The sequence below is a fragment of the Camelina sativa genome, chromosome 15 (assembly GCF_030686135.1).
Source record: "Camelina sativa cultivar CO46 ecotype springtype chromosome 15, ASM3068613v1".
NCBI classification, from domain to species: domain Eukaryota; kingdom Viridiplantae; phylum Streptophyta; class Magnoliopsida; order Brassicales; family Brassicaceae; genus Camelina; species Camelina sativa.
In genome coordinates, this window is record NC_141894.1 from 4,182,106 (window position 1) to 4,202,951 (window position 20,846).

Here is a 20,846-nt window from a genome sequence, read left to right on the forward strand (position 1 = left end):
TGATTGATGAAATTTGTTGTAGAATTGCAATAGAAAATGTCATTAGACGATTCTACAAGTTTTTTTTTCTTTTGATTCTATAATTTTTTTTTTTTGATTCTACAAGTTACCGACCGAAGCCAATATCTTCTCCACCTAAAAAAGCTCAATAACAACGAACCAAAAAAAAAAAAAAAAGGCAGGAATATGCTATATTTAGACACTGTTCTTCACCTAGAATCGGAACACGGATTATTATATACGACACTTCAGGCCACGAAAGCAGGAGAGACATTGATAAGGACAAAAGTGAATCACTAGTCACCACTACTATAATTTATGTAATGAAATGTATAGGGGCCCTTTTGTTATTTTGATTATTTCTATAAATAAAGGTCTGTCATATAGTTGATTTTATCATAAAAAAACGAATGGCTAAAGACTACGTTTCATCCTCTGTTCTGCTTATTCTCTTTATCTTCTTCTACAGTCAGCGTACTGATTCTGCCTCCATTGTCGAGTTTCTTCCTGGTTTTGATGGTCCTCTTCCCTTTGAGCTAGAAACCGGGTTTTGTTCTTTTCTCCTTCCTACTTCCTCATGTGATTGATGTAAATTTTTAAGTGTTTTGGAGATTACTCTAAAGTGTGTGTAGAGTATGAATCTGAGTCTTTTATATGTGAATGAAAAAAGGTATATTGGTGTTGGCGAGGAAGAGGAAGTGCAACTGTTTTACTATTTCATCAAGTCTGAGAGAAATCCAAAAGAAGATCCTCTTCTTCTCTGGTTAAGTGGAGGACCTGGCTGCTCTTCTATCTCTGGTCTTTTTTATGAGAATGGTTATATCTTCTACCTTCATTTTTTTAACTCACATATATTATTCTTTTTAAAGTATAAACACATGTGTCAAGAGACTATTGTTCAAATCGGTCTCCTTTTAGCTTCATCCTCACGTGATCAAATCTACACGTTTGAATCAGGGCCTGTAACTGTGAAGCTTGAGGTCAACAATGGAACTATTCCTTCCTTGGTTTCTACACCATATTCATGGACTAAGGTAAAACAATGTGTTTACGTTGATGGTTTACGTTGATCACAATTCTATAGTAAATGCTTTGATGGTTTACGTTGTGTGTCATTTTTTCTCAGGTTTCGAGTATAATATATTTGGATCAGCCTGTTGGAACTGGCTTCTCCTACTCAAGAACTCAACTTGTTAATAAACCCAGTGATTCAGGAGAAGCCAAGAGGATCCATGAGTTTCTTCACAAGGCATGAAATAAAAAGACTAATTTAATTGTCTCTTGAAACATAAATATCTTCTTTGTGCATAGATTTTTTTGGTTGTTGTTGTGCAGTGGCTAGGCAAGCATCAAGAGTTCTCCTCCAACTCTTTCTATGTTGGTGGAGATTCTTATTCCGGTAAGGTCGTCCCGGCACTAGTTCAAGAAATCTCAAAAGGTAACATCAATCTCCAAGCCCTTTTTTTTACTTTCACAATCTCGTTTCTGTATCAAATACTATTTTCTCTTTATAACAGTATAAACACGTTGATGCAGGAAATTATTTATGTTGCAAGCCTCCAATAAATCTTCAGGTTCGTTGGTATTTGTTAGCTTCTTATTATATACACCTTATGGAGCATTAAAAATTGATAGATTTCGTCTTTGGTACACTGACAAAAAACAAGGGCTATATTCTTGGAAACCCATACACAGAAAGTGAATTTGAGAAAAATTATCGCATTCCATATGCTCATGGAATGGCAATGATCTCAGATGAACTTTATGAGGTATGAAATGACATGTTTTTGTCTCTTGTCGATAACAAGCAGTTCAAAACTCTTCTTTTCTTGCAGTCAATGAAGATCATCTGCAAAGGAGACTATATAAATGTGGATCCACGTAACAGAGTATGCTTGAAACTCGTAGAAGAATATGAAAAGGTACACACACACACTTATGGAAATTTTACTTGATGTTCTGTTCTGTTTACTTAGTAAAACTCATCACTAATTCAGACATGTGTGGTTGTTTATAGTGCATTGCTAGAATAAACCCACTACTTATAACAACACCAGTGTGTGAAGAGAGTCAAGAGACATCTCCTAATTGCTATGTAAGTAAATCTATCTTGCCCTCTTATAAACCATTGAGAAAAAAAAAGTATTTTACAAAGTTGCGTTTGCAGGAGTATCGGTATATGTTAACAACATACTGGGCCAATTATCAGAGTGTGCACAGAGCTCTTCATGTCAATAAGGTATTATACATGAAAAAGGTCATTTTCGGGTTATTGGTAAAACAAAGTGTCAAACTCTTTAGGAGGATCTATGTATGATTGCAGGGGAGTATAGGGGAATGGGTACGTTGTCATTGGGGCATACCTTACACTCATGACATTAAAAGCAGTATACCGTACCATATGAATAACAGCATCGATGGCTATCCTTCTCTTATCTTCAGGTCAGATTTTAACTTCTACCTTTTAAAGAAGTGCTTCAGGATATTGAAGACATTTTTGTAAACGTTTTAAGGATTTTTTTGGTGAACAGTGGTGACCACGATATGGTAGTGCCGTTCCTTGGAACGCAAGCTTGGATTAGGTCTCTTAATTATTCTCTCATTGATGACTGGAGACCTTGGATGATAGGTGATCAAACCGCGGGGTACTACCATTTCACTTTCCTTTGTTTATGTGATTTATTGTGAACTCATTCTATAGTTGTATGAGCTCATTAGACTCGCATTCGTTATGGCAGATACACGAGGACTTATGCCAATAAGATGACATTTGCTACAATCAAAGCAAGTCTTTTCACTCAATGTTTTGACAGTGATTTTCAGATATATGTTTTTCTTAATTGATTTGTGGGCTTTGATATTATAGGGAGGAGGACACACACCAGAGTATAAACCAGAGGAGACTTCTATCATGTTCCAAAGGTGGATTAGTGGTCAGCCTTTGTAACATGATCAAGCCGGAGTTGCATGTTAGCCAGAAAGCAATTCTACATTTCTCGTTTTCTTAATTACATATTTAACATGCTTGTAATACGCGATCAATTAAGTTGCTGGACACTACCGATTTTAATTGTTTTTCATGGGTGCTCTTAGTAGTTTATGCCAATAAGATAACATTTTTGTGATGAATGATTCATAGAAGAAAAAACATTTGTCCGCATCCCCGAGAGTACCCTTGTGAAGAATGATTCTAACATTGGCATCCCCGGAAAAACAATTAAAATCATTCACATGGGTGCCCTGCAGTCAGTGAGACAATCAACACATGACAAAACTAAAAAACTCACTTTGAAGTTAGTTAAACTTGAAACAGAACCAACTACAGAAAAGCAGAGGATTATTGAGATTACTTACAGAGCAAGAAGATGATTTTTCCATCTTTGGTCATAAATCAATGATGAGGAGGAAAGAGTTTAAATCACGTAGTGAGATACGGAGTGAACCAGGATGATTTTGTAACAATTTGGCTCCCACCTGTCTTGATTTTTCATCATCTAGCTTTTGCTTTTTGACAGCTTCATTTTCCTGAATATGTTTGATAGTGCTAGCTACCAATGTTTTTTTTTTAACACTATTACCCTGCACTGTGGTAATCAACACACAAAGATACAAGTACAGGAGGAACATGAGACCAGAGTTGGTGGTTTCAGAATGGTTATTAAGTATATTACCTACCTTTACACATTATTCTGGTTAATACCGTTGGCTTGAGACAAACTGTGACTGGTTTTCTTAACTTGAGTGCAGATGGATTTCTCAGGAGACCAGATAATCTCTCAGACGTCCACACACCGGAGAGGTAACTGTAAAAAGAACAAGAAGAAGAAGAAGAAAAAAAAACAATTTAGAATGGGCTCTCATGACCTCACAATACAATCTCAGAAGGAATAATATAGAACATGGCCTTGTTGTGTTGACCTATGTGCCTGATTTGGTAGGAGTAAGTTGTTATTTTCTGAGGCTTGCTGGCGTTGTGCATTGTAGCTACAGGTTCTAACACGGCTCCTAATCCTGCAACAAGAACAGTTAAAAAAAAAGTATGATAATTGAAACAATAGTAATGGATATGACTGAAACAAAACCTTGAAGAATAGTAATTAATGATTTGAAACAAAACCTGGAGGGGTTCTTCTTCTTCTTGGACGTTGCTCATGGTCTCATTCATGAATTGGTAGAGATAGCTAGTAACACTTGTTTCCCTTTACATGAATTTTTCTTTTCTTTTTAAGAATTAATATGATAATCTAATATTACTTACAAAGCCAACCTTTCTCAATATATTAATTTCTTGTTTTTTCTTCTCCCATCAATATGGCTTATTAATTTCTAGTCAGATTTTTTTTTCTTTTTTTTTTCAATAAATAATATAAACATATAATTTTCTTATCCCTTTATACGAACTCATTTTGTGACTTATGTTTAACTATTCATGTTTTTTTTTAATTAAAAAAAGAAACTGTAATCTTTTGAGAAAAAAAAAATGTGGCAGATGACACTATTGTTGGCACAGAATGCTCCGCCACAAGAGTTTAATTGGTTCAGATTTATTATCTAAATTTTGCATGGCCTTTAAAACATCTTATTTCATATATATATATATATATATATATATAAAGACTATAAAAACCCTACATTTTCATGTTCTATCACTTAGATTTTGAAATAATGAGTTGTTTTGTAGCTTTTTTGTTAATTATTACTTTGTCTTTCGGATTCAATGAAGCTTGCGAAGATAACACAATAATATTCCGAAATGCACTCCGCCCTGGTACAAATCTCAAAGTCAGTTGCGAATCCAACAAGAAACATCGAAGAGAAGGGGCAGTGAAATTCAAAAGTAACCCAGTTCGTTTTGATTTCCAAGAGGCTGTATTTGAGAGGACAACATGGCATTGCCTATTGCAACACGGGGCGTATTCTCAATACTATAGAGCATATAGAGGAAGTGCTCCAATTCCTCGATGTGGTGAGTTACGTGTATACATTGCCAAACCTGATGGGATCTACTTATCAAAAAATGCTGGTCCAGAAAAATTCGACTACCCTTGGAAAAAAAACTAAACTCGACTATTTTATGTTTTTTTGTACTTTTTCTTTTTTAATTATTTCTGTTTCATGTTTATGAAAGCTCAAGTTTTTTTTTTCTTCCAATTTTGGTGTTTATGAAGACATATGAATTCATTGAATTTCAATGCATCATATATGTATTTGATATATTTTGGGGGAAATTATACATGATTGATCATAATGAAAATCTAATTAAAAAAAAATACTTTTAACGCAAAATATTATTTCAAATACACAATTTTAAAAATTTATAAAAAAACAATTGTATTAAGGAATCAAATATGATCAAAAGAATAATGAATCAATCTTATGTTCTGATTTTTAATTATCCACTTACACATATGTCTTAGTATTTTTTTCACATTCATTGTTTTCATATTTTTCAGATACCTTCTCGTCATCTTCATGGTCAATTTTCATGGTCGTTGTCATCGTTACTTTCATCTTCCGCTTCTTCGCCATACTCTTCTTCTTCCTCATCATCTTCTTCACTTTTTCAGTCTTCTCTCCATCTTCATCTATGTATAAAATTCATTATCATGTGGTTAAAAACAAAGCAAGAAATTTAAAACTTTAGCCAAACATAGCTCCATGAGCCGGTGAATTAACTACCCCAAACAACATCGTTCACTTGACCTTATGAACTCGAACTTCAAATCCTTTTTAGCATAACTTAGTTCCCCGTCATTAGAACACTCCTAACAAATTTCAGATTATTTTCATTACGTTTGGATGTTCGTTTGCTGCCTCCTCAGAACGTGCCATATATGAAACTTATTAATAAATTTCTCGATCATGTTGAAGAAACCATAAACTTCGCCATGATATATAGATAAACACACACAAAGCTGTCAAAATCATTGCATTATTTTCTCGTAAGAATTCTGCAAGACCAGCATAGCCACTACCTACACTCAATTATTATCAAACCAAGTCTTAATGTTTCAAAATTGCAAATTACTTACAGAGAAAGTAACATGAACATGACCACATATATAACTAATAAAGCATGTGTGTTGTCGTTCATCATTTTTTCTTTCAACCCAAAAATAATCTCAAACAACATCAAATCAAAGTCTTGTGATTCATAACTGATATGAAAAAACATAAACATCAACCAATGATGTTTGTCATCAGTCCTTCTTCTTCAGACTCAAAAAATTTTAATTTTTAAAGGGGCATTCTCAAAAATGCCCCTTTTTCCATATCTCTTTTTAAAAATACCTCTTCATGTTGACCATATTTAAAACTACCCCTCTTTATATACGAAAAATTTTCCCGCCAAAATATTGAAATTTATACCTTTTAAAAACCTTGTAAATGCTTTTAAAAAACTTTTAAAAGCGTTTACAAGGTTTTTAAAAGGTTTTTAAACACATTGTAAACGCTTTTAAAAACCTTGTAAATGCTTTTAAAAAGCTTGTAAATGCTTTAAAAGGTTTTTAAACACCTTGTAAACGCTTTTAAAAACTTTTTAAAAGCATTTAAAAGGTGTTTAAAAACCTTTTAAAAGTTTTATAAAAACTTTTACAAGGTTTTTAAAAACATTGTAAAAGAGTTTAGAAGGTGTTTAAAAATCTTTTAAAAATCCTTTTAAAAACCATTTAAAAACCTTTTAAAAACCTTTTAAAACCTTTTAAAAACCTTTTAAAAATCTTGTAAAAGCGTTTACAAGTTGTTTAAAAAACCTTTTAAAACTCTTTAAAAAATCTTGTAAAAGCCTTTACAAGGTGTTTATAAGGTAGAAACCTTATAAAACCTTTTAAAAACCTTGTAAATTTTTTTTGGCGGGAAAAATTTTGGCGGGAAAATTTTTTTTTTCGAAATTTTTTATCAAAAGTTTTTTGACAAAAAAATTTTTGGCGGGAAAATATGTCGGAAAATTTTTGGCGGGAAAATTTTGTTTTTCTTTTTATTGAATAAAATAATTTTCATCTAAGGGTAAAATGGTCATTAAAAATTAAAAGAGGGAATAAATAAAAATGGCCAGAAAAGAGGGTATTTTTGAAAAGGGGTATATCAAAAGGGGCATTTTTAACAAATTCTCATTTTTAAATTTATAATAGATTTTAAATACTTATAATATTTTAAAATTTATATATAGTTTAAATATTTTTAAATTTTTAGAGTTAAATCTTTAAGTATTTATAATATTTGAACCTTTTAAAATTTCAATATTTATAATATTTTCAACTTTTTAAAATTTTAAATATATATTTTTTTATTTGCTTTAATAGAAAACCGGGTTAAACCAAATATAACTTTTAAATTTGGACGCATAATAAATCAAGTTTCCTGCTCATTCGTAGTTGGAAGCGTTTCGTCTTATCTATAATAGTTCTGAACCATTGTCAAAAAAAATTATAGCCGGTTTGGGACGTTGTACATATTTCTTTTATTTCTATAAATTTAACTTTTTCTAAAAAAAAACTTAATAATATAGAAAATATTATTTTTTCAAAAATTTTAATTAGTGAGATATCTAATTCCTATTAGTTGTTTTAAATCATATGTGGACGAATTTAACATAAATGTTAAATGCTGACATGTCAAATCACTATTGGTTGTTTAAAATCGTACGTGGATAGCTTAAGAAGCTTATAGCTTCTACTTTTATATAGTATATATATTTTTCTTTTTAAGAATTAATATGATAATCTAATATTACTTACAAAACCAACCTTTTCTCAATATATTCATTTCTTTTTTCTCTCTCTCATCAAAATGCTTATTAATTTCTAGTAAGTTTTTTATTTATTTTTAGTTCAATCATTAATATAAACATATACTGTAATTTCTTACATCCCTTTATTCAAACTCATTTTGTGACTTATGTTTAATGATTCCTGTATATTTTTTTTAATTAAAAAAACTGTAATCTTTTGAGATACCAAAAAATGTGGTAGATATATTTTTGTAAGAAAATAGATAGATGACAATCCTACAATATTAAATGAGAAGTACAGATATAAAAAAAAAACTTATAAAGTGTAAAAAATTATATTGACATGCCACTGGTTTTAAAGAAAAGGTTTCATATTTCAGTAAGAGTAAGTATGTAATTTAATATTAGACTAATACAATTTTTGAAATAATTATTAGTTTAAAAAAAAAAATACTTTCTCTCACTAATTAGTTATGGGCAAAAATACTAACTAATTTTAAAAATTTGTAAACCAATCAGAATAAAATAACTAAGATTTTATATCTAAGTATACAATATGATTATTTATAATAAATATATTTGAAATATTTTCTTAATATTTTAAATTATGATTATCCTATTATCTTTATTTTATTTACAAATTGTTTTCAATTATCACTTTATATCTAAGTATACAATATGATTATTTTTAATAACTATATGTGGAAGATTTTGTTAAGATTTTAAATTATGATTCTCCTATTATCTTTCTTTTATTTCATTTACAAATTATTTTGAATTATCATTTTATATCTAAGTATACAATATGATTATTTTTATAACCATAGTTGGAAGATTTTGTTAAGATTTTAAATTATGATTCTCCTATTATCTTTTTTTTTTTTTTTCATATACAAATTGTTTTGAATTATCATATAATACATATGATTAATAAATAATAAAAATTATGATTTCTCTATATAGCAAGAGATATCTCTTAGTATTTAATTACTTTGCTGGAAAACTATTGTTGGCACAAAATGCTCACCAACAAGAGTTTAATTGGTTCACATTTATTATTAAAATTTTGCATGGCCTTTAAAATTTCTTATTTCATATATTAAAAAAAACTATAAAACCCCTACATTTTCATGTTCTATCACATTACTCTAAAGTTTATATTAGATTTTGAAAACATGAACTGCCTCGTAGCTTTTTTGTTAATTATTACTTTGTCTTTCAAATTCAATGAAGCTTTCAGAGATTGCGAAATACTATTTCAAAACCAACTCGGTCCTGGTACAAATCTCACAGTCAGTTGCGAATCCAACAAGGAAGATCGAAAAGAAGGGGCAGTGAAATTCAATGGTACTCCAGTTCGTATTAATTTTCGTGAGGCTGTATTTGAGCGGACATTATGGTTTTGCTTATTGCAACACGGGGCGTATTCTCAATACTATAGAGCATATAGAGGAAGAATTCCAATTCCTCGATTTGGTGAGAAACGTTTATACATTGCCAGACCTGATGGGATCTATTTGTCAAAAAATGCAAATCCAGAATTATTCGACCAGCCTTGGAAAAAGAACTAAACTCGGTTACCCTTGAAAAAAAAACTAATTTTATGCTTTTTTGTTCTTTTTTTTTTTTTTTTTTTAATTATTTATGATTCATGTTTATGAAAGCTCAAGTTTTCTTTCAAGTTTGGTGTTTATGAAGACATATGAATCTATATCTATATCTATATATATACATATATATATATATATATTAATATATATATAAAGTTTGCTTTTCTCTCATCTTCTTCTTCTTTCAGTTCATCAATTTTTATTTTCAATTTTAATAAATTGATTCACATCATCAAAGAACATAAAATATAAAATTAATTTATCAATTAGTTCACTTATTTATATAATATTTTATTATTATTAAAACAATCATTTTAAATCATTTAAACCAAAAAAAATACAACAAAAAATATATCAAAGTAAAATATGAATAAAGATTACATAAACAGAGATATATAGTGAAGTGACCTTAGTGCAGTGGCAGGAGGTAAGTCCATTTGTAAAAGGCACCATCACACCCGGGATCGAGTCTCGGCTCCTACGAATGTATGAATTTGTCTAATGGGCCGGCCAGTTGTGGCCCAATTGTTGACAAAAAAAAAACAAAACAGAGATATATAAAAAGAGAAAATATTAATCAAGTGCTCAAAAATTAAAATAATGTATATATTTTTAAGAGAAATATAGAAGGTTACTTGAAATAAAATTTATTAAATAAAATTTATTCTGAACATCAAACACATGCCTAAAATAGTGAAAAATACTAAGAAGGAATTTGAAAAAGCTATTTGTAATAAAACAATTACGATAATAGTGGTAGATTGTAGGATTTTAATTAGAAATTAAAAAGAATTCTATTTTAGGATAAATACATATATTTAAAAGTTAGAGTAATCTTATGAGTTTGTAGATTTAGGAGAATCAAAATTAAAGAACACTATATAGACTATAGTAGACTATACATATTTTAAAGTAAAAATTTGTATATATGAACATATTTTTTCTTTTGTCAAATGGTTAAGCTTAAATGTAATATTTGATATTATAATATAATATTTATGGATAAAAATGAGTCTAATTATGAGTTTTATTATTAGGAAGCAAAACTTATGTATAGTATATAACACTGTTAGCATGGCCCCTGCAGATTAGCATGGCCCCTGCGCAAGGATGACACGCGGAGAAATGGTCCAAATTTTTTACGACCTTACTTAAACATGATCTGTTCTATAGGCTCGTACCTCTGTTTCCTTGATTTCTAAGGAGACAGGCTCTTAACCCTGGTTGATGAACCATGACCGTGCGATCAGAGCGTGATTAACGGCTACGATCATCCTCGGATGTATCCGGTGCTGTAAAGGATCGTTACTCGGCTCGGTTCTACCTTGCCGGGGTGGTCGCACAGCGGTCTGACAGGTTCCTTTTGCTTTCTCTCTCGCTTTGGGCGATTCCTCCATAACCACCTCTTCTGGCAACACCGTTTCATACTCTGATCACGGCCGGCGCCGGCTTCTCTGGCGTCGGTCGGCCCATGTTCTTCTGTTCTTTTTTAGTTCTCAAGTTTCTGTTTTCTTGTACATATCAATAACATCGGCAAAGTGATTCTCATGACTATCCGATTCTTGTTATTGATTCAATATTTCATCATCTTTCTCTCTTGTCGAGAGTGCATTTGTCCGATCGAAATCCAGCAATGGTGTCGGAACAGTGTCGGTGTCTTTCCGCTAAGGATAAATCCAGGCGGCTTCCTTTGTTACAAATCTCATTCCTTTGGTCACCAACACCATCGAAACCATGAATCTGACTTTATTTTCTCTAAATCGATCAAGGATTTTGAAATCCAGATATGGGATCCAGGAGATTCAGATTACAAAATCGAAGATGGTGGATATCCACAATGGACTAGTCATACATGCGGAAGTCGTCTTATGCTCGGGTCGGAGATTGACATCTCGGTTCCATGTTCAAAGATATTAAGAACTCTCTACATCGGTGCTATTATTCTCTTCCTTTTATTGCTTATTTATTTTAGTATTAGGAAGACGTGGTTGGAAATCAAAATTAGATATCTTATTCTTGGATTTGATGATGTGATAACACTTCCCCAATCCGACCAAATTGTTTTCCTCATTCATGACTATATTGTTTGTGTGATGGAATTATGGCTGCACCAGTTTGGCTCCGGTTGGAATGAGATGTCCAGTTTTTATGTGGTTTTGATTAATTATTGGAGACAAGAGTTGATTGGTATTGAGCAAATTTGGTGGATGAGAAATGCATTGGTGATTATTAGATGGAAACCTATTAACAAGAGAAGATCCGGTACTAGGCATGATACGATAAAAGTATATGTGGTCTTGATGAAGAGAATTACAAAGATGTCCAAATATTTCAGAAAGACAGTGGTACAGAAGTTTTGGTGTCACTATGTCTACATTTCAGAATTAGAGATGGGCACATCGGGTTTAACGCTATGTTTTATGAAAAGAAATTTCAGCCAAAAGTTGCTGCATACAATTCGTAACAAAGAGAAATCAAATATGAAGTTGGACAATAACAGATCTTTTGATCGGTTAGCGAGTAAGGCTACTCTACGGAAAGCATCGTCAAACTCCCTTCTGCTGTATTTTTCTTAGTGTGTGGTGCATACATTTGCGTATGTAATAACTGTGTCACAGTAATTTTGTATATGTCTTTGTAATAACTCTTTCGTTATAATAAAATTTGTTTTTGCCGAAAAAAAAAAAGTATATAACACTGTTAATAAAACTTTGCTACAAAGAATGAATATATTCTCTAAAAAATATATGTCTACGTTAGTAAGTAATGATCACTAAACCGATAAAAAAATATTGGAAGATGAAAAATAGTTATGATATGTCTTCATAATCAATATATTATAAGTATGATAATAGAATTTGAAAAGATAATATATGCAAGAGATGACGAATATATAACAGTAAATAACGAAAGAATAAAGAAAAAATTTGAATACATACCTTAAACTTAATAGGAAATTTGAAATCTATACTAAATTTTTTAAGTCTTTGAAATGTACCTTAGGTATTGAACTAAATGACTATTTTGTTTTCAATTACAAATTAATTAAAACTACATACAATATAATAAATTAATTCATTTGAAAAAAATTATTTTTACAAACATTGTCTAAACTAGATATTCGGGTAAACTTTTGTAAAACATTGTGTAAATTATTTTTTAAAAATGATGAATTAATTTATTATATATAATATTAATCAATAACTAAAAGATTGAATTAAGATAAATAAATAAAATATGCCCTTAATTAATAATTAATTAAACGTTAAAAAAATAAACACAAAATAATTAAATTCATCATCATTAGAAAGTGATTTTTAAAAATCACTGTTTATATTTTGGATATTGAAAAAAATTAGATGATGATGAAGTACTTTATTATGAAAAATAATAATCAATAAAGAAAATTAAAATTCAGATAAAGAAATAAAAAGGTAATTTTATAAAACATAAACAATACAAAAAGACAAAATCACAATTATATTTTTTTCTTCTCTAAAATATTAATCAATCACAATTGTGAGCTGTTAAAAAATAAATCAACAGTTCAAAAAAATCGACTATGTAACAAATCAATTAATAAAAGAATAAATTGACTTTTTAATATAAATCAACAAAGAAAAAACATAAATCAGCAGCAATAAAATATAAGTCGACAGTTCAAAAAGTCAATCATATTAATAAGTCAACTTAAAATTAAATAAGTTTACTAAGACCAAACAAATCAACGGGGAAAATATAAGTCAACAAACAAAACAAATAAGTCAACATCATCAAAAGTCGACTATGTAAAAAAACAATCAAACAAAAAAAAGTCGACAATTTTAAAATAAATCGATGGAAAAATAAATAAGTCAACAAAAACTAAATTTAAGTCAACCATTCAAAATAGCGACCTTATTAATAAATCAATATAGAATATAATAAGTCAACGATAAATAAACAAATCAACAAAAAACAAATGTAAATCGATGAACAAAAAAAATAAGTCAACAGTTAAAAAAATCGACTATGTTATAAATCCACTAGCCATAACATAAGTCAACTGTTCTAATATAAGTCGATGACAAAGATAATTAAGTCAACAGAAGTAAAAAAACAAAACTAATGTTCAAAAAGTCGACATTATAAATAAATCAACCTTGATTAAAATAAGTCTAAAAATTGATATATATATATATTATAAATTGTATAATCTTGAATTATTTATTTTTAAATAAATTTAAATATAAATAATATCAACAAAAATATTTAAATACTTTTTTAAAATCAAAATTTTAAGATCAAAAATTTATTCATGTAATCATTATTTAAATTACAATAAGTACTTTTTGTTATAATTTTAAATTATTAAATAATTAATTCTGAATTTAAAAATTTTTAAAATAATTTATTTTAAAGTTGATTTATTTTTAAAATATAAGTTAAGTTTTTATTGTTTTTATTTAATTGTAATTTTTTTAATAATTTATTTTCTGTCCATTTTCATTTCAAAATGTTTAGTTTTCAAATAACTATAATATCAAATGTAATTTTCAAATTTCTTTTCAAATTTAGTGTATTCTTCAAATTGTAAATTGTGAAAAATGTCAAAAGAAATAGATAAGTTATATATCACTTAATAAAATAAATTTGACATATATATAGATTTATATTTTTACATTGAATAATTATAATTATATTTAATGGTTTGTATTATTAATTAAAAAATTATAGTCTGGCGTAATGGCAGGTTATAAATCTAATTCATTAAATATCAATGTATCATGTATTAATCTGCTTATCTGCATTCGATATACAGTAAGAGAATGACCTAGACATAACGTCAAATTAATTATAATCGTCATTAATATTTTTTTTAAATGGAGAGTATACGTATTCGTTGAGACTTTTTTGTTTGAGTACCAATGTGAATTAAGTAGTATACGTTGAGACTGGAGACGTTCATTAACGTAACGTCACCTTAAAACCGATTCAAAAGTTTTTTAAATGTTAATTGATTCTCAAACTGAAGTTATACTTAAATTTAACTCAATTCTAAACTGAGGTTAGACTTAGACTTATAAAAACCGACGATAAAATCGTTTTTTGGTACATGACCATTCTTCTTCTAACTCCAAGGTGACAAATCCTATGATATTTTTGTATAAAAATATGTAAAATATTTTATGTTTTTTAATGGAAATCAGAAGATGTGATGTTTACTATTAAGAGCTTCTCCAACGGTGAGAAAGCTATTTTGAGGTTTTTGAATTTTTTAAGAATCTATTTTATACTTTTTTGAATTAAGAATTTGTGAAAGAGTAATTAAAATTTTGCTTCTCCAATGATGAAGTTTTTATTAGGGTTCTTAATTTTGAAAAAAAAAATTCAAAAATATTATTTATGAAATGAAAATATTTTAGGTAAAGCATAATTACTTTGAATGTTTAAATATTTTAAATTGTATAAACATAATAATTAAATAACAAAGGAAACTAATCTGCTTGTATTCTCTAGTTGTTGCCATTTGTTGACCCAACCAAACTGATCACAAGTCTACCATGGTCTCCCTGACCAAACTGATCGTAGTAATAAACCATCTTTTCTAGAACACAAGTCTACCATGGTCTCCATGTCTAATTTCATTAACCCTAAGTTTAACCATGCCTTTAAACACATAAATAAACTGATTTCGAAGAACCCTAATTTCTGAAATCAAAGAACCCTAATCTTTAAACCTTAACTAAACACTAATTCATCCAAACATAAATAGAAACGTAGCATGACAAAGACAACTGTATAATACAATCTCTGAATTGGTTCAATTTGGTGAAGGAGACTCACCGTTTTCCATGAATCGACTCGACGATTAGCTGCACCACAGTTGACGTTGACACTCGGCCACAGTAGAGATGATGATAAAACGTCTGATCACCATGATTGTCGTTGTGATGGTCGATTTCTCAGTGTTTTCCTTGCAGAGATATTATTGGGAGAGAGAAGAAGAAAAATGAATCAATGTGACACGTATCAATAAGAGGCACCTCTTATTGATCCGAAATTAGAACTGTCTCTTATTCTTTTCTATGTTTTTGATTTATTTTTGCCCAATTATAACATAAGAGGCCTGCTAAGAAGCCCCGTTGGAGAAGCTCTTAACTAACTAAAACTTTGACCAATTTATTACGTGTGAGAAAAATAAATAAGAAGAACTAAAACTAGTCAATTTCTTAAATATAGTCAAATATTAATCATTAAAAATTAACATGTTTTATGACCAAAAAAAGGAAAAAAAAAATCAAACATATGTAAAGTATTTCTCAATTTACCATGCTGAGAATGAGATAAGGCTTTTTCAAACATTAAAAGACTAGATATCAGCAAAGACATACACATATATAATTAAGTAGTAATTTGCAATCTATACTCCGATCCCAAGTATACTCAGATTGATACAAAACAATGAATCTTGCGTTAAGCATTCTGTTTCTTATATTTGTTTCATGTTTTGGGTCGAATCAAGCTAGTACATGTCGTAAAAACACTGTAGTTTTTCAAAACAATCTTTTTCTAAGTCAAAGTGTTCTAAAAGTCCATTGCAAGTCCAGAAATGACGATTAAGGTGATCATTTTGTAAAATTTCAAGGTCATTCATACAATTTTAGCTTTTATGATAGTGTTATCTTCACGACGATATTCAAGTGTAACTTGTGAAAGGGAGCTCATATGGAGTATCACAGGAATTATACTGCATATACAGGAGATCCCATTTATAGTTGTGGCGCATTGTACACATGGGATGCACGAGACGATGCTATTTACTTGTCAAAAAATGGTAAGGCGGAGACACTCATGTATAGTTGGATTAAAGATTGATTATTGATGGTTAAGAAGCTAAATTCTCATTTCATCTAATAAACTATAATCATATTGCCTTTTTGTGTTTTTAAATTGACAACATAATGGATCTTATCTATGTTTTGTTCTAACATCGGTTTATGAGTCATGTGTACATATATAATTAGAAAAACATACATGCACATAAGAAAACTATCTCAAACGTGTTCTTTTTGTTAATATGGTTGTGTTATATTCAACAACCAAATGTAGCATTTTCAACCACTAAAAGATTGTAACATGACTATAGCACGGAATGAGAAGAAATCTGAGACGAAATTATTAATTTCTGGTCTAGGATTTTGGTGATGATAGAAAGAACAAAAAAACCATCATAATTTAAGCATCGTTCTACATGAGTAGAAAGATAATCAAGAATAATTAACGGGATCTCAAGATGGCCATTGGGAATGTTTGATATTTAATCTCAATCTGCCACGATTTACAGTTTGCGTCAAAACATGTGGTTATAAGAAAAACGAAACATAAAATACTGAATTTCTTTTTCCCTCAAACATGAGCTATAGTGAGGTTTTTTTTTTGTGTTATGATGTGCAGATATATGTACTCTAATATATCTATATTAACATTTTTTAAGTACATTTTGTGTTATGCCTTTAAGTTTTGTTTATTTAAATTTTTATTTACAACATTTTAGTCTTAAACAAATTCCATAATTAAATAACATTGCAGAAAAACTCAAAAACTAAATTTTCTTAACTCGACCAACATTTGTTACATTAATTGTCATAAAATCTTAACAATATCTATACATTCCAATTTTTCCAAAAACAGCCCTATCTATTAAAGTTTTAATCCCAGTAAATCACCAAAACTATCTTTAGAGATTTTGTTTGTATAGACTTTCTATATAAATTTTTGCTTTACATATTTTGATTGTAAAATGTAGATTTAGTCATCTACATTACTTGATTTGAGGTACTTAGGGGTTGATTCCTCAGATTTCTCACATTATAATAAATAAAATTAAATAATTATTCCGTGGTGTTTCTATAAATTGAAGTACATTTGGTGTCCTTTAAGTTATACTAGTTATTTACAAAGTTAATCCTTAAAAAATTGCACATATACAAACAGAATCAATTAGATTCCTAAAATGTCTCTACAATTTGGTTTATAATTTCCTAAAACAATTTATATATTAAGAAATTTATTACACTTAATAACATATGCCAAAAATATCTATACAATATTTTCTTCTTTTAAAAACTCTAATATTCAGTAATAATTATATTGTTTCATATAAACAATTAAAACTTTAATGGTTATTAATATGCTGATAAAAAATGCAAAAATAATTATTTCACGGGTTAAATCTAATAAATTGGAGTATTTATAATAGAAATTAATATGCGGTATACTGCATAATAACGTTTATGGATATAAAATTTTCACGGGTTAAATCTAAATAACTTTAAACTTACGGGTAAATTAAAAAACACTAAAAATATAAAAATATAATAATGTAAGAATAGTTTTTTCACGGTTTAAATCTAAAAAGCAGTAAAAATTTCTATTTTTATAACCATAAAAAATTCCATACGGTACAAATGTAACATTAGTATAAATAAAATTAAATAATTGTTGCGTGTCTGCGGTATACAACTGATGAAATTTTATAATTAATAATTAAAATACAATTATACAATCTTAAATACTAAACAAAAGAAACAAAATTAACAAACAAATATAATTTTTTAAAATTTAATTCTTTTGTTGTAAAAATATTGTCCCGCGGTGTACCGCAGGTTAAAATCTAGTATAATTTGTAAATCGAAACCAAATACAAGAAAATTATTGCTACCTTTTTGGTGTATATATACTTTTTGATAAAAACGTGTGTTTGTTATAAACAAAAAGACAACTTAAGCTCATAAGATAAGATTGCAATAAGAACTCAACTTCATCATGAATATTAATTATTAGTCCATTCGTACTTGAGTTCTTCTGGCTGATCATTTTTAGAGTGTAATAAATCGCATCATCTCTAGCATCCCATGTGTGTAACTCACCACAATGAATAAATAACCCTGCTGTATATGCCGGGAAAGATTGATGATACTCCATATGATCCCCCTTAAACAAATTACAATCAAATTTTGTTTGGAAAATGATATTATCACTGAAACTAAAATTATACGATGGACCTTCATAATTTACAAAGTGGTCGCCTAAATCATCGTTTTTGGATTTGCAATGTACTTTAAGAACACTGTGACTTGAAAAGAGATTGTTGTGAAAACTTATGGTGTTCTTACGGCACTTAAGACTAATATCTTCACTCAAACGAAAGTACAAGAAAAACAAAACAGCTAGATAAACGAAAATATTATTTACCATTCCAACTCAAATGGGTTTTCTAGAGGTAATAATAATAGTCGAGAGGGTCCAAGTACCCGTGTATGTATACTTGTGAAAAACAAGATCATATTTATAGATCATGGATTTCTCACAGCAAATGTTAACAGTACTGGAAACGTTGAGATATTTTTGTTGGGCAAGCTGCCAAGAACTCAAGATTAGCATATTTATAGATCATGGATTAGCGAGGACATTTAATTAAATGTTGGGCAAGCTGCCAATAACTCAAGATGGAATCCAAAAGAACTTAATTATACTGGTTTCAATTGTTTTTTTCCCTTTTTCTTACAGTTAATGCATTTATTGAAAATTTGGTCATTTTAAGTAAAAGAATCTCACTTTTCTATGTCTATAATTAAAGTGCAAACTCTTAAATTGATATATATTTTGAAATAAAATGTAAAAATTGCAAAAAAAAAATTGAGATATTTTGTGTGATGGCTTAATAACTTTTGTGCAAAACCGACGAGGGAGGATATCAGATTAGCACGGTCATAATGACCCTCCTTAACGACTCCCAATAGTAACATGAAGCATTTTTCTTTCAATAGAATTCCATTAGTTGTGAAGTCAAATGCCGCAGAAATCTGTCTCATGTGGCATCAATCCAGTGGAGTATATGGCTATCTGGAAGAAAACACAGTGTTATAAGTTCATCACACTATAATCACTTATCAAATAATCCTCTGTGCTTCGGTTACCCTGTTTTAGTGGATAACCTTTAGCTTTCAGAACATAGTGATATCTTTCAAACATGTAATACAATCATCACTCATCAGTCCTCTAGTACAAGAAGTCACGGCGTGTTCATCCCATGGTAAGAAAATTCCATCATAACGGTTATACATTCCACCATGTCCTCTTGTTGTCCCAACACGGTGATTGAGAATTATATCGGCCAACTTTGTACTATTTCATCTCACCAAGTAAAGATTCCAACAGATGCTCGGAGCCATATGCTGAATATTGTGAATAGAAGTCATGAGGAAGATAACCTAGAATTACAATAAAAGCGACAACAATAACCATTTCTACAGTTAGTAATGGCTATTTGATTAAAAACTAAATATACAAAAGCTAATTAAATCTTGGAAATCTATTTATTCTTACCTTCTGGTGGCAAGAGGCTGAGATGGTGGTGTGTCGACATGGGCTTAACTATAATCTAAATCCTTTGTCATTACCGATATCAGTTCGGTCGTTGCATTCATCAAACACCTGCAACCATATCGTGGCTTTGAAAACAAGGAACGATGGAACAAAAAATTTGAACATAAAAGTGGTAGAGCTATAAAAGAAAACAAAAGACACTTGCATATAGTAGCCCATGTCGACACAAGGAAGGGTCTGAAAAACTGAAGCCTCAAACACTGATCTGACAAAAAACGGGTTGGATTTAACTGTTACATGCATCCAGATAGATAGATAGATAGCGTTTCAAATAGATCAAACAATAAGTTCTGAAGCAGCAAACTAATAACAAAGATCCTAAATTCCATATATTTCCACCAAGATAACAGAATTAGTGAAGAGTAACATTTGCTTCAGGACAGATAAATAAAACAAAGGCAAATAATCTCCATTCTCCAATTTCACTAAATTCTAAAGAACAAAAAGAAAGATCACATACCTTGGAGGAGAAGAAACTACTGCGTCTTCGTGCGAGGTTTTCTAAAAAGTCCCTAATCAAACAACCCTGCATATATAGAGCCGAGAAGAGGGAAACATTAACACATTGAACAGTTTCTGATCCCAAACGAATCACACTTTAGTGACAAGGAGGCAGTTTAATTACCTTGCTTTCGGTTAGACGAGAGAATTTCAGCAGCACTCGGCTATGAGCATCAACATTAGGCCACGGGTGGTTCTTGACCAGAGATCACAAGATTCATAAAAACAAAAAAAAATCAGAAATCTGGTAACACATGAATGATAATGTTAAATAGTACCAATGGGGTCATGAGCCTTCCCATTTCAGGTCTAGTTGGTATGGTATATAATCTGAAATTTGGGTTTCCATTGATAATTGTGATACTGATACATATCTTTTTATTTTTTTTGTGCAAATAATACTGATACATATCTAATTATGTAATTCCTACTAAATTTTTTTTGGTAAATAATTCCTACTAATTGGTGTACATACTTGTAATATTTGTTTCTCTTTGATTCAAGGGAAGATGTAAGAATCAAATCTACCTATAGCTATAAATATTGTATAAATTATTAAATTCTCTCTTTCT

The 20,846-nt window shown here is 29.6% G+C and overlaps 3 protein-coding genes, 3 long non-coding RNA genes, 1 other non-coding gene and 1 pseudogene across 14 annotated transcripts; 5 read left to right on the forward strand and 3 right to left on the reverse strand.

The window, feature by feature from the left end:
- The first annotated feature begins 264 nt into the window (after positions 1-264).
- Positions 265-3,160, forward strand: LOC104745222 (serine carboxypeptidase-like 7). 8 transcript variants are annotated; one of them, XM_010466415.3, is made up of 14 exons: positions 265-547; positions 671-816; positions 958-1,034; positions 1,127-1,249; positions 1,336-1,438; positions 1,537-1,574; positions 1,668-1,769; positions 1,836-1,922; positions 2,018-2,095; positions 2,168-2,239; positions 2,324-2,442; positions 2,532-2,645; positions 2,739-2,784; positions 2,867-3,160. In XM_010466415.3, exons 1-14 carry the CDS (start codon positions 411-413, stop codon positions 2,945-2,947), a joined length of 1,323 nt encoding a protein of 440 aa, XP_010464717.2. In that variant the 5' UTR covers positions 265-410; the 3' UTR covers positions 2,948-3,160. The 8 variants fall into 8 exon arrangements, with proteins under 8 accessions (XP_010464717.2, XP_087344602.1, XP_087344601.1 ...); XM_087488476.1 differs by having other exon boundaries at positions 347-547; positions 2,739-2,788; positions 2,871-3,160; XM_087488478.1 differs by having other exon boundaries at positions 390-588; positions 2,739-2,788; positions 2,871-3,160.
- LOC147926248 (uncharacterized) lies at positions 2,971-4,365 on the reverse strand. Its single transcript, XR_015582279.1, has 5 exons — positions 4,118-4,365; positions 3,919-4,011; positions 3,676-3,803; positions 3,355-3,584; positions 2,971-3,240 (listed from the first exon to the last, which is right to left on the reverse strand). It is a non-coding gene; the product is annotated as an uncharacterized LOC147926248 (long non-coding RNA).
- Positions 4,366-4,646: 281 nt separating this feature from the next.
- LOC109129285 (S-protein homolog 14-like) lies at positions 4,647-5,208 on the forward strand. The gene has a single exon (XM_019237116.2). It carries the CDS (start codon positions 4,666-4,668, stop codon positions 5,059-5,061), a length of 396 nt encoding a protein of 131 aa, XP_019092661.1. The 5' UTR covers positions 4,647-4,665; the 3' UTR covers positions 5,062-5,208.
- A 3,647-nt stretch (positions 5,209-8,855) lies between these two features.
- LOC109129283 (S-protein homolog 14-like) lies at positions 8,856-9,413 on the forward strand. Its single transcript, XM_019237114.2, has one exon. It carries the CDS (start codon positions 8,863-8,865, stop codon positions 9,301-9,303), a length of 441 nt encoding a protein of 146 aa, XP_019092659.2. The 5' UTR covers positions 8,856-8,862; the 3' UTR covers positions 9,304-9,413.
- A 1,012-nt stretch (positions 9,414-10,425) lies between these two features.
- On the forward strand, positions 10,426-10,482 carry LOC147926249 (U6 spliceosomal RNA; annotated as a pseudogene).
- Position 10,483: 1 nt separating this feature from the next.
- On the forward strand, positions 10,484-10,701 carry LOC147926250 (small nucleolar RNA U3). Its single transcript, XR_015583042.1, has one exon. It is a non-coding gene; the product is annotated as a small nucleolar RNA U3 (small nucleolar RNA).
- Positions 10,702-18,047: 7,346 nt separating this feature from the next.
- Positions 18,048-18,739, reverse strand: LOC147926251 (uncharacterized). Its single transcript, XR_015581399.1, has 2 exons — positions 18,580-18,739; positions 18,048-18,318 (listed from the first exon to the last, which is right to left on the reverse strand). It is a non-coding gene; the product is annotated as an uncharacterized LOC147926251 (long non-coding RNA).
- A 507-nt stretch (positions 18,740-19,246) lies between these two features.
- Positions 19,247-20,556, reverse strand: LOC147926252 (uncharacterized). Its single transcript, XR_015582982.1, has 4 exons — positions 20,399-20,556; positions 20,234-20,299; positions 19,714-19,821; positions 19,247-19,598 (listed from the first exon to the last, which is right to left on the reverse strand). It is a non-coding gene; the product is annotated as an uncharacterized LOC147926252 (long non-coding RNA).
- Positions 20,557-20,846: the final 290 nt, after the last annotated feature.